The sequence below is a fragment of the Vespa crabro genome, chromosome 1, assembly GCF_910589235.1.
Source record: "Vespa crabro chromosome 1, iyVesCrab1.2, whole genome shotgun sequence".
Classification (NCBI taxonomy): domain Eukaryota; kingdom Metazoa; phylum Arthropoda; class Insecta; order Hymenoptera; family Vespidae; genus Vespa; species Vespa crabro.
Genome location: NC_060955.1, coordinates 1087501 through 1100000, shown reverse-complemented (window position 1 = coordinate 1100000; position 12500 = coordinate 1087501). Strand labels below are relative to the sequence as shown.

The 12500-nt window shown below is 29.7% G+C and overlaps 3 protein-coding genes across 7 annotated transcripts in view; all 3 read right to left on the bottom strand.

Moving 5' to 3' along the window:
• Positions 1-2273: 2273 nt before the first annotated feature.
• Positions 2274-9494, bottom strand: LOC124424376 (steroidogenic acute regulatory protein-like). Of its 5 annotated transcripts, none has more exons than XM_046963353.1 (12): positions 9360-9494; positions 7129-7409; positions 6387-6479; positions 6056-6133; positions 5910-5963; positions 5692-5824; positions 5276-5499; positions 5113-5166; positions 4184-4339; positions 3977-4081; positions 3709-3884; positions 2274-3578 (listed from the first exon to the last, which is right to left on the bottom strand). In XM_046963353.1, exons 2-12 carry the CDS (start codon positions 7372-7374, stop codon positions 3371-3373), a joined length of 1527 nt encoding a protein of 508 aa, XP_046819309.1. In that variant the 5' UTR covers positions 7375-7409; positions 9360-9494; the 3' UTR covers positions 2274-3370. The 5 variants fall into 5 exon arrangements, with proteins under 5 accessions (XP_046819309.1, XP_046819300.1, XP_046819319.1 ...); XM_046963344.1 differs by lacking the exon at positions 9360-9494 and adding an exon at positions 8783-9198; XM_046963363.1 differs by lacking the exon at positions 9360-9494 and adding an exon at positions 8783-9197 and having other exon boundaries at positions 6399-6479.
• Positions 9264-12061, bottom strand: LOC124424398 (NAD kinase 2, mitochondrial). The gene is made up of 6 exons (XM_046963391.1): positions 11815-12061; positions 10971-11268; positions 10566-10889; positions 10412-10493; positions 10056-10320; positions 9264-9930 (listed from the first exon to the last, which is right to left on the bottom strand). The coding sequence occupies exons 1-6, from the start codon at positions 11849-11851 to the stop codon at positions 9698-9700; spliced, it is 1239 nt and encodes a 412-aa protein (XP_046819347.1). The 5' UTR covers positions 11852-12061; the 3' UTR covers positions 9264-9697.
• Positions 12062-12211: 150 nt separating this feature from the next.
• Positions 12212-12500, bottom strand: part of LOC124424310 (bromodomain adjacent to zinc finger domain protein 2B-like) — a 130428-nt gene continuing 130139 nt past the window's right edge. Inside the window, exon 30 of the mRNA XM_046963247.1 lies at positions 12212-12500. This exon is cut by the window's right edge and continues 944 nt beyond it. The gene's annotated coding sequence lies outside the window, so the exon portion shown is untranslated.

Below are 12500 nucleotides of genomic sequence, written 5' to 3'. Positions count from 1 at the left end.
CGCTTATATACAACCTACACGCGTATCTTTCTCCCTACTACTTTCACCGAACAGTTTTCGTACATTTTCGCGATTATACGCACCTGCGCAACTAGAAACCTATGTACGTTTTAAAAAATTACCCTATATTATAATCATATTAACAACGAAAGGAAAAAAATGATCGTTGAAAGATAATGCGAGATAATTTATAATATATATATATATATATATATATATATATATATATATATATATATATATATTATAAAAATATAGTATATAATATATATATATACATATTCTTTCTCTTTTTTTTTCATTTCTTACCGTCGGAACAAAGGTCCAAAGGGGGAAAGAAAAAAAAAATAAATAAATAAAAGAGAAGGAAAAAAGAAAGCAAGATGGCGACGACAAGATGGTCACAATTTTCCTTTTCAGTTTTGGCGCGAAATACAAATTTTCTTGTTTCAAGCATACCGCCATCTTTTGCTTCTTTTCCTTTTTTTTTTTGTTTTTTTTTCTTTTTTTTTTTTTCCTAGTAAAACAAATTTACTACTGAACGATGTGTTTTATTTCTATTCTTATCGAAAGAGAAATAAATCATATTCTAAGAAAAATTCAGTTCACGTCGAGTTGATTTCTCGCTCGTTTGACCTATTTTATTCTGCCACACAACACATACACACACACACACACACATATATATATATAATGTGAAGCACATCATCGTATTGGATGAACGTCGATCTTTATCGAACATTATGACAAACTCGTAAGTGCGTAGGTGGTGGACATAGATATCAAAATGACGGCCGTTTCTCTTCCTTAGACGTTTAGAATTCTCCATCGTCAAGTTTTTCGACGTGGAAAAGGTTATATTTAACTTAATATGAAAGACGCGACGAAGTGTCTGATGAGAAGACGATGAAGTATAAAATAGTAAAGATATCTGTTGAAGTTCTACAGGTTATATAAACCCTCGTCGTGTCTATCTTAACGAGAAACGAAACGAAATGAAACGAAATGAAATTGAACGTAGTTTAACCAAACCAAACTAAACTTAAACTTAAACTTAAACCAAACTAAAATTAAATAAACTAAACTAAACCAAACTAAACTAAACTGAACTGAACTTAACTAAGACTAAAGTTAAACTAAAATTCGTTCTTAATAAATAAAATCTTCTTTAGTCTCTCTCGCTTTGTTATTTATATCGTTCTTCGATAAAGTTATGATCCCTTGGTTCGATTCCTTTGTCATTAACGGTATGTAAATCCAAAGGAAAATGTCTATTAAATTTTTATTTAATTAAAATCTAATTTTTGTTACGTTCGTATGGTGTAGCGTTACACGCGCGACACGAACGCGCTGGCGACGTTCTTCTTAAATACGGCAATTAAAATTGTTCGGTAGAGATAATAGATAGACGAGTTAAATCTCTTTTAACTTTCTAAGAAAGATCCTTTTCTCTCCGAATTTCCTTCCTTCCTTCCTTCTCTTTATCTTTTCTTTTTACTTACTCCACTATCTCTCTGTACTTTAATTCGTTACAATTTTTTAAATGGACCAACTTAAACTTGATAGCTAAAAGAAAGTAACATTGCTACCCTTTTATCTTCCGCTTGGTAATTTTGTTGGAATAATAATGATAATAATAATAATAATAATAATAATAATAATAATAATAATAATAATAATAATAATAATAATAATAATAGTAGTAGTAATAATCGTAAAAGAAAAATAAGTAAGGAACGATCGTCCGTATTATCGTTCCCATGATAACCGTTTGTAGTTTCCTCGTTGAAATTTGATATTAACTTCTTACATTATAACTGATCACAGTTATATAAGATAATCTCGCTTGGTTTAATCATTTATGTTCAATTCAATCGACAATACGCACGACAAAGAGTTTCTTTCGTTCCTTCTTTTCTTTTTTTGTTCGTTCGTTTGTTTCCTTTTTTTTTTTTTATTCTTCATCCTTTTTATTTCTATTTTATTTATATTTTATTATTCTTCATTATTTATATTTTGTTCTTCGTTATTTTCATCTATTATATCATAATAGAGCGTTCGAATATGTAAAAAATATCGATTACAAAGCGATTGGAAATTAATTTAGTTTATAACTGCATTTATGTATATTTAAATTTAACGAAACGAATTATCCTAAATAAAAATGATCGCATGACAAAAGCACTTTACATTTAACGTATTAGCTTATCTATATATTTATATATATATATATATGTATATATATATATGTATGTATGTATGTATGTATATGATTAATTAATTATATACATTGTTTATGTACACTGAAAAGAAAAATGGTTTTGGACAAATCTTAAACTCGTTTTTCATTTATCACGCACAGGAACTTCACTTCTATTATCTTTACTTTTTTCTTTTTAACATAGGAATGTTGAAAAACAATGTTAATGCAAAAATTTAAACGATTAATAATAAATGTTTTTATCCTGTTAATTATCTTAATTATGATGTAAATAAATCATTTACAATTATATATATATATATATCTCCTTCTCTCTCTCTCTCTTTTTCTCTCTCTCTCGAATGAATTGTATAATTAATCAGTCAAATTCCTATTTGACCAAAATAAACATGTATGTATATTTATATATATATATGTATGGTAGTAATAGTAGTAATAGCAATAATAATAATAATAATAATAATAATAATAATAATGATAATAATAATAATAATAATAATAATAATAATAATAATAATACTAATAATAATAATAAAGGATATAGGGTAGCAAAAAGGAATTATATATAAATGTCAATATATTTACATTATCGATGAGTGTCGCTTAAAAGTTATATTGTCTTATCAATTATTAACTTCTTCCTACTGCATCGTATGGCTTATCAATGAAACACGCAAAATTTGATGAATCGATGAAGCAAAAATAATAAAAAATAAAATATATCGCTAAAGATATTCATTTTTTTTTTTTGTAATAGGACACTTCGGCACCATATTCCATGAACTCTCCCCATCATCCCTTCTTCCTTTTGAACTTGCTCACTTTTTTTTTTTTTTTTTTTTTTTTTTTTTTTTTTTTTTTTATATAGAACATCGCTTATTCCTTATTTATTTGGTTTTTTTTCTCGGGGTTTTCTTTTCTTTTATTTCTTTTTTCTTTTCTTTCTCATTTCATTTCAGAATAAAATTCAAAGCGTATAGTAGAAAGGCTATCTTTGTATGTACCTCGAAAAAGTGTAATGTCGTTGTGATCTTTTTTTCAAAGTTTTTCATACACACACGAATGGATTAATAATTTTGTTCGTTCTTTCATATAACATAATTGTCATGATATACTCTTCTTCGATAGGACACACAAACTTGTAACATTTTACGTATTAGCGTGTCTCTGATACTCGTCCAAATACTTTCTCAAATATGACATAAAATCTACTAAGGCTGTGGACAACGATCTGTCCACAACTTTTTGAGGTAGCCAACCCTTCAGATTGGTATTAAGGATCCAAGTAAAACGGCACTTGCTAGAATCGCCGTCTGCTAATTCCTCGGCCGCCCAACAGCTTACGCCATTTTCACCCCTTCGAAGAAAAAAAAAAAAAAAAAAAAAAAAAAGAACCAACGAAACAGAAAAACAGAAAAACACGTATCTCATCAATATATAAGAAATTTAATGAATTTTATGGATTATCGATTTTTTTTGTAGCTCACCTGGTAACATTTTTACGATTTGGAAATGATTTCAATGTCACCGACATACCACTGCTGATATAATAATTACCATACATGTTACGATATCTCAAAATAATAAAATCTCGTGCACCAATCAGTCCACCTCCTTGAGGACCTGTCGCCTGATAAACTATATCTGTGTTCTCGTCAATTTGCTGTAAAAGCAATGTGTCAATCATATATATTAATTATCCTTTTCTAATCAATTTAAATTGAAATTAGATATCACAAATTGAGAATTAATTACCTGCAATTTCATCGATTCGGTTACGAGTTTATTCCACGTTGGTGCTGCTTCGACACCATCGAATAACCAATTGATGAGCATATTGGCAGGCGCATCTACTATGCCCTAACAGAGAAATAATATTTATTTACAAAAAAAAATATATATATATATATATATATATATATATATATAAATATGTTTGTGCGTGTAAATCGTATCACTTACCGTAATTTTCATTATTTTTCCTTCTGGTCTATTGGTTTGCATATATGAAACAACATCACCCTTTGACGTTGTGGTTTCCAATTTCCACTCTTTGGACATTAATAGCTCATAACAGTTTTTTAATAACGTTTCAGCCGTCATTTTGTATTCCTCAATCTGAAGAGAAAAAAAAAACAAAAGAATATAAATAAATAAATAAATAAATAAATGTAAAGTAATCGATCTACGTACATAGAAATAAATTAAAATTCTATAAGATCATAGAAAACGATAATCGATAATACAAAGGATATTCCACAAATGGTCAGTACTTTGCTCATACTTCAGAATCATATTCTGAATCATAATCGAATCTCATTACTTGGAAAATTATTCGTAATCGCGTTATCATGCCGCGCATGAAAAAAAAAGAAAAAGAAAGAAAGAAAGAAAGAAAGAAAGAAAGAAAGAAAGAAAGAAAAAAAAGAAAAAGAAAAAGAAAGAAAAGAAAAACAAAAAAACTTACAGATAATTCCGTAGATTCGTTCGACGATTTTTCGATACGATTCTCTTTGGAATCCATACGGGATTTTTCTTCTCCGTTATCGCCGAAGAATAAACTTTTAATGAAGTTAACGTTACAAGCGTTAAGAATAAAAGATCTCATTGTTAAAATTCTAAAATTCGTAGAAAACAATTTCAAATAATAATGCGAAAAAAGAAAGAAAAAAAAAGAAGAAAAATTAATTAAAAGGATTCGCCAAAAAGAAAAGAGAAAAATATAAAAGAAAAAAAAGAAGAAAAAAAAGAGATTTCACATGTCAAATAAATAATTAATGGTATTCGATTATTGCACTTTATACAATATATCCCAGATTAGTTTCACAGTCAACTAAACCTGATTCGATACTTTGATACTCTTTTTATACTCGATCAATGGAATTACTCACATAGTGTTTTCTTTGTTCACCATTAAAGGGGCTCGAAACATGTTTCATAACCAACTACAGCGAACGAGAATATTTTTAAGGTAATTAAGTTAAGTATTTATAATTGAAAACGAAAGAGAAATAAAGAAAGAAGAAAACATTGAAGAGAAAATAGAAAACAAACCTTATCGGTTGTTAATTTTGGTAATGGCTTAGGAATAAATATTTCATTTGTCTTCGATATTCTTCTAATGGCATCTTGCCTCCTAACGAATTCGTCTTCCGTATCGGAATGAGCTGGAGAATCCACAGGCGTGTAAAATGTACGCGAAGGTTCAATCGAACTATACTGATGTGGATCCACAGTATCGGCTTGAATGAGAGGTGCTCTTTCCGTGTTTGACATATCTACAAAATTTGATAACGAAAGGATTAGGTATGTATATGTATTTTGATGATTGTTTTCCTTTCTTTCTTTTTTTTCCATGAATTAGATATATCCAAAAATTAAACAGAAATTTCTCTCTCTCTCTCTCTCTCTCTCTCTCTCTCCATATATACATATACATATTTCTATCTATCTATCCATCTATCTCTTACTTTGAATCCAATTTATAACATGTGTTTCCTGAGGTATCACACGGAAATCGAAGAACCAAGCTTCCGCCCACGAAAGAATGAAAGAAGTCAGTATCAAGAGTACTTGAAAAACTGGCTGTTTACAAGCTAACCACTGAAATTGATCGAACGTGCGTAATATCATTCGTCGGTCATTTATTTTGTTATATCAAGCAAAATATGCAAGATTTGCGACTTACGTCGAAAAGAAATACTTTCGCAAGTAAAAAGGCACAGGTCGTAGCTGTCGTTAACTATAAAAAAAAAAAAAAAAACGAAATAACATTTTATTTCCCAGATTAATTTTTATATAAACATCAGTTCGAAATGAGATTTATATACTTACGGCTACGATGATCCAATGATTTAAATGGAGCAATGCGTAAAATAGCAACAACACCGTGAACCTACATATTGCTGTCATCTGAAAATGCGAAATCGATAAATTTCTGTTTTCTTCTTAGAGAAAATTAAAGAAATGTCATTCGTATAAATAAAAACAAATTTCTTTTTTTCTGTTTCTATCTCTACTTTTCTTTTTTTTTTCTTCTTCTTCTTTTTATTTTATTTTAATCTTCCTTTCTTTATTTCTGGTAAAAAGAAAGAAAGAAAGAAAGAAAGAAAGAAAGAAAGAAAGAAAGGAAGAAAGAAAGAATAAAAGAAAGTAAAAAACCAACCCTTATTCTTACCACAATATCGAAGAGGGAAGTCTTTATGTGATAATGAACAATCTGATTAATAAAAGCAGTTTCGAGATTTTCCCCGGCTATCTGAAAGAACAATACGTAATAAATAAAATGTCAAATTATTTAACATATTATATAACGTTAATTGCATTTATAAAAAAAAAAAAAAAAAAAAAAAAAAAGGCACGTGTTTGATCAGTCTGACGAGTATATCAATACTTTTACACAAAATACTCATGTAAAGTGCATAAACTTATATAATTACTATAGTATAAAATCGTATGTAGATCTTTATTACTATTTGAATTTGTTTTCATTTTTTTCCTTCACTTTCAAAACAAAAAATAATGCGTTAAAAAATATAACTACGTGTTATTAATTTTGTCTTTTTTAATACTATTTGGATTTAATCCTTTGACGCTCGACGACTTTTTCGATCGATATAACTCGAGATGATTTTGCGCGTATATCTTAACGAACGTCTTAAAGTTCATTTGTATTATAAAAATATAAAATGATTTTTAGACACAAATGAACTTATAGAAGAAACGTTATATTTTATTGAAAGAAAAAAAAAAAAAAAATTCTTTTCTTTTTTTTTAAATATAAGTAAAAAAAAAGAAAACAAAAAAAAAATAAAATAAAAAGAATAAAGAGAATGAAAACGAAAAAAAAACAAAAAAAAAAAAAGAAATTTCCCGCGCTTTTTCAAAAGAAACCAAACAAAACTCACCATAGTACAAATTAGCCACATGAGCACGGTCAAAAGAAGATCGAAGGTTACGAAGAGACAAAAAAAACGACGAACGTTCGACATCTTCCCGTCTTGTCTCGCACCAGCTATTAAATCTTCGCTAAGGACTATGTCGGACGTTCTTGTTAAACTTTGTTGCGTGTAAGAACTTCTTTGGGAATTGATTGAACCGCTTAGGACGTTCTCCACCGCATTCCTTATATTTTGTCTATCATCTTCTTCCATTCTGCGATAATTCCTTGGGAATATGCAACGGTGACCTATTTAACGTGTTCAATATATTCTTTTAATTTCTTAGTTTTCTTTTTATTTATTTACTTGTTTCTTTTTTTTTCTTTTTTTTTTTTTTTTTTCTTCAACAAAATATAAATCCCATATAAAGGATTTTTAATAAACAAAGTTATACGACGAATCAGATACCATCTTTCAACTTAATGTAATAAGTCGACGACACTTTGACAATAGTATAATTTTTCATTCTTGTTGATACGTCTCTATTTCTATCTCTTTCTCTCTCTCTCTCTCTCTCTCTGCGTGTATGTGCGCGCGCGTGTGTGTGGTGTGTGTGTGTGTACGTATGTATTTGTACGTCTTTTTACGTGTGAGTGTCTAAATGCGAACGATGCGTACGTATATATGTCTTTATATAAACTGTATGTACAGAGTTTTAATATAATTTACATATGAGCTTGGGAAAAATTTTGAAATAATTTTCTCTGATATTACGTAGAGGACAACGAGGAACGCGTCTATACGATTTCAATGTCTTCTTCAACTTCGACAGAACGTGTGAAAGTTCGAACGTCGATTAGATAGGTAAATAAACATAACTTTATATCCGATCGTAACCGCATTCCTTTTCGAGATAATACAATTCTTATTAATATCTTATTGTTATATGCATTGAAAATATATGCTCGACGACAAATTTCGAACTTTATACCTTTAATCTTATCATCTCTTTTTCAATTTAAATCTATAAAGGATAAATTTGGCTAAAAAAAGATAAAACATATTATTTTATTCTTTAAATGTAAACTAAGGACAATATGAGGACTGATTAGGTATTTATCAGAGAAAGAAAAAATGCAACAGTTGATTTTATTGATAAACGCGATACAACAACGTTTAATAATTTCTTCTTCATTGTTTCTACCGTCGAAACAATACGTCATCGTTAATTGGCATACACCTATAAAATATCTCGATAAGAAAACGTTTTTTTATATAGTGAATAGTTCGATCCTTGAACGATCGAATGTCGATAGAAAAATATGGCTGCAAAGAAGTACATTACTAAAAAATATTTTAATTACAATAATTGTCACTAAATGTGAGTACGTTCTAACCTCAAAATATACATAATTATAGGTGTATACAAATGACTTTAATAACGTTTATAATTTCATTTATATCGTATAAATTTTGCAATGTTATTTCTTTTTCGTTTTTCTTTTCTTCTTTTTTACCGTTGTCCTTGAATAATCATCGAAACACATGTTCAAAGAGGATTTAATAATAATATGAAATAGAATAAAATAATATGAAATCGTTAATACCAACGAAGAGATCTCTCCTTGTTCGTTTATAAATGCATTAGAAAAGTTCACACGATCGTCATTCTCGTCGTTACCTTTTTTCTTTCACACTGGACCCTCATATATCCGGTTGAGAAAAATTATCGCGGCAAACTTTCGACACACACATCGTGAAACGTCTTTTCTTTCTAAGATCGATCCGAATTTGCCGATCTCACGAAATCCAATATTTTTCATAGAATCACTTTGGATGGTGTATGGTTGTGAAAGTAAACACACACGCGTCGTACGGTCGCGATGTAACGACGAACGATTGTCCCTCATGAGAAACTTACTTCAAGTGGTTACCACTAGGCGTCGCGATCGAACGAACACCTACGAAGATAAACGATCTCGACCGAATACTTTCGTTTTTATCTCTTTACTTCTCTTCCTTTTTTTTTCTTTTTTTTTTTTCTTTATATATGTTTCTTTTTCTACTTGGCATTTATTTTCTATTATTTCCTTTATATTACGTGACAGTAAAAATATATTATATAAAAAGTATAATTATCCTTTTTCTTTTTTGTATTTTCGTTTCTTTCCTTTTTTTTTTTTTTTTCTTTCATCTCGAAAGACAAATCTTAGGAAAATATATTTAATATTCTTACAATTGTTTACATTTATACATACGTGATTAAATTACTGTCGATGTCCTCATTTTTAAGAAATATGCGGACGTAAAATAGATCAAATGCAAGCTCCTTTTTAAATCTCCTTAAGATTATTAAGCGAGAGAATGATTATTTTTTAATTGCTGTAAAAAATTAAATATCCGTAATGAAAGATACGATTAATGCTATCTTACATACAAAATTTGTATAACTGTCTTTCCCCGCGTCTATCCCGTAATTATTCTCGTGTGTTATTTTTGTTTTGTTTTTTTTTTTTTTCTTTTTCTAGAATTCACTGATCGTGCATTTTGATTGATAGTCGAATTTTTTGTTTTTCTTATATATCGTCACATACGATCAGACGGGAAGAATAATATTTCGCAGTGCACCTTCCGGATCGATCTCAAATTCTGCTGTTGTCCCTAAATTAAACTGTACCGCGATACCACCATCTAACACCAATCCTCCATTGAAGCACAAAGATTTTACTGTTAATTTTTTACAAAAGTTATATCTTTGCAAGCTCTTTGGTACAGGAAATACCTTTGTCATGTTCATATCTCGTATGGCATAAGAAAGATTTTGTGCTTCTAAAAAAAAAAAGAAAAGAAAAAAAAAAAAAAAGAAAGAAAATATAAAATTTTCCACATAAGATACAATAAAGAAAATCAATATATACATATTTACCTCTGCTCTAACTATTTTTTTATCGTACCTGGATTAAAGTGTAAGCTATCATTAAACTTGCAACATATTTCATTTATTTCAGCGTTCGTATAATTCTTTTGATTATTTAATAAATCAAATATTTGACGGACGAGCTGTGGGCTAATACCATTTATTGCCTTATACCATGAAGTCGAACCTGTGCCCGTACTTATGCAAATACCAGAACTTTTAATTCTATGGAAATTTTCTGCGTCGTCAAATTTGATTAACAAAGTGGTCATCTTTGCTGCGAACACTTCGGCCACGAACGCCTGTAACAAGATACTTGTATTATAAATGAAATATATCCGTGTCTCCGGATAATAGCTTTGTAACATTTGGAATAAAATTAAAATAACACACTTCATTTAGTGCTAGCCAAGGCAATTGTCTTTCATTTAATTGATCCGAATTAGCCGGTTTAAGTTGCCCATTGGAAAAGAATCTGTTGGTGAAAGATACCACGTGTAAGATAAATCTATTAAAGATATATTATATTCTAATATCTTTTATATACCTTTCCACTCCACAAAAATGCTTTTCTTCGTGCATATGAAAAGGTGGATTCCAAATTCCTTCTCCTTTCAAAGTAGTTCGAATTCTAGATCTCATAAGTGTATCGTATTGTCCTGCTTTTAATAATTCGAAAATTTGTGATATATTCTTTGTATAATAGGATGGCAACATCAAGAAACCCTCAGAATGGAGTGGATAAGAATTAATGCCTATTATTGGTGTTTTGTTATCGAATATTAAATTGGCAGCTAAGAGAAAAGTACCATCGCCGCCAATGGGTAAAACTAAATCAGCCCAAGTAACGTCGGATCTGCTGATGTTACTCCTAAAAAAAAAAGAAGACAAAAAAAAAAAACAAAATTATTTAATAGAATTTCTATGATTATTTAGAATCTATACGACTTACCTATTGACCTTTTTGTATTCAATGTTAAATTTGTTAAGTACCTTCGCTACCTCATTTTCAATATCTTTAGTCGCACGATATGTATCGAATAATAAATCATAATCCGAGCCTCTTTCCAACAATTTATTTTTAAATTCTTCTTCATTTAAATTGGGCTCACGTAATTTTTCAAAATGATATCGTGTCAATTTAGCAACGATGAGAACTCTCTTTGGAACGAAGCTCGATGCATTTCGTAAGAATATTCCTAAGGTCTTACGAATGCACTTAGGTTGTGACTGAAAGATCTGCAACGTTCCTAAAAAGATGCAACGACACTTCATTCACGTGCTTAAGAAGCACGTGTATGTCACGTCAATGATCGATCGACACGTTTATAAATATAACAAAGAAATATTCCATTTCGATGACTAATAAATAATTCCTTTTTAAAGCAATATCTTGAACGCATAGACACGTAACCATATTTGTCGTATTATCTGATAAAAAGAAACGAAGATTTATTTGACAAACGTTACTAACGTACAAACTTTTAATGACACAGCAAGTATCACAAATTATTTCATTTTTACGATTTAATAGAAAAATATCATATTATCGCAAGAAAATAAGGAAACGTGAAACGTTTTTACTCGTTGACCAAAAAAAAAAAGAAAAATATATACATATACATATGCATATATATATATATATATATACAATTATCAACCGGCGTTATCGATTATCTTGAAATAACCCTGATAAACTTCACAGTCCTTGATTTCTGAATTAACAGATATTTACGTATGCATATCGTAATAAAAAAGTAAAATGACGTAATAAAAGAAAAATAAGAAAATCTCACCTACGGTTGTTCCTCGAAGACAACCAAAAACCGTCATCGCACACGCCGATCGACGTGCTCGCGACGTTTAAGCGAATTTTAACGAAAACAATTGAAGGCTCACGTCGAAATATTTCTTAAAGATGACGGAAGCGCCGTACGGCGGTAATTTTATGTACCACGTATTCTTGACGAATCAAAAGCATTTCGTACTTCCCGCGATATTTACGATCGACTACGTCGCATCAAATTGAAGTTATAATTAATTTTACCCTCTTCTTTATTTATCACGTTCATTGCTTTGAAAAAAATTTATTAATAAACTTATTAAAGAAGAAATGTTTTACGTCTGTAATCTCTCGTAGTGATTAAAAAGTATTAAGTAAGTAAACATTAACGAAAATAAATGATCCAACTGTACGGATACACGCTTCGCTTACACTTTATTAATTCATTTGCAATACATTAATTAAGTCTGTTTAAATAGCATCGAGGCTACCTAACGTACGCCTTCGTTTATACTATAGACAATCATCTAACTTAGATCTTTCTCTCACTTTCTGGCTCTCCGTCGTCGTTCTCTCGCAATACATATCTCTCTCTCTCTCTTTCTTTCTTTTTTCTTTCTTTCTCTCTTTCTCACGCACACACACACAAGCACGCATTTGATCTCGCGTTCACTCGTCCTCTCTTTCTTTCTCACTCTC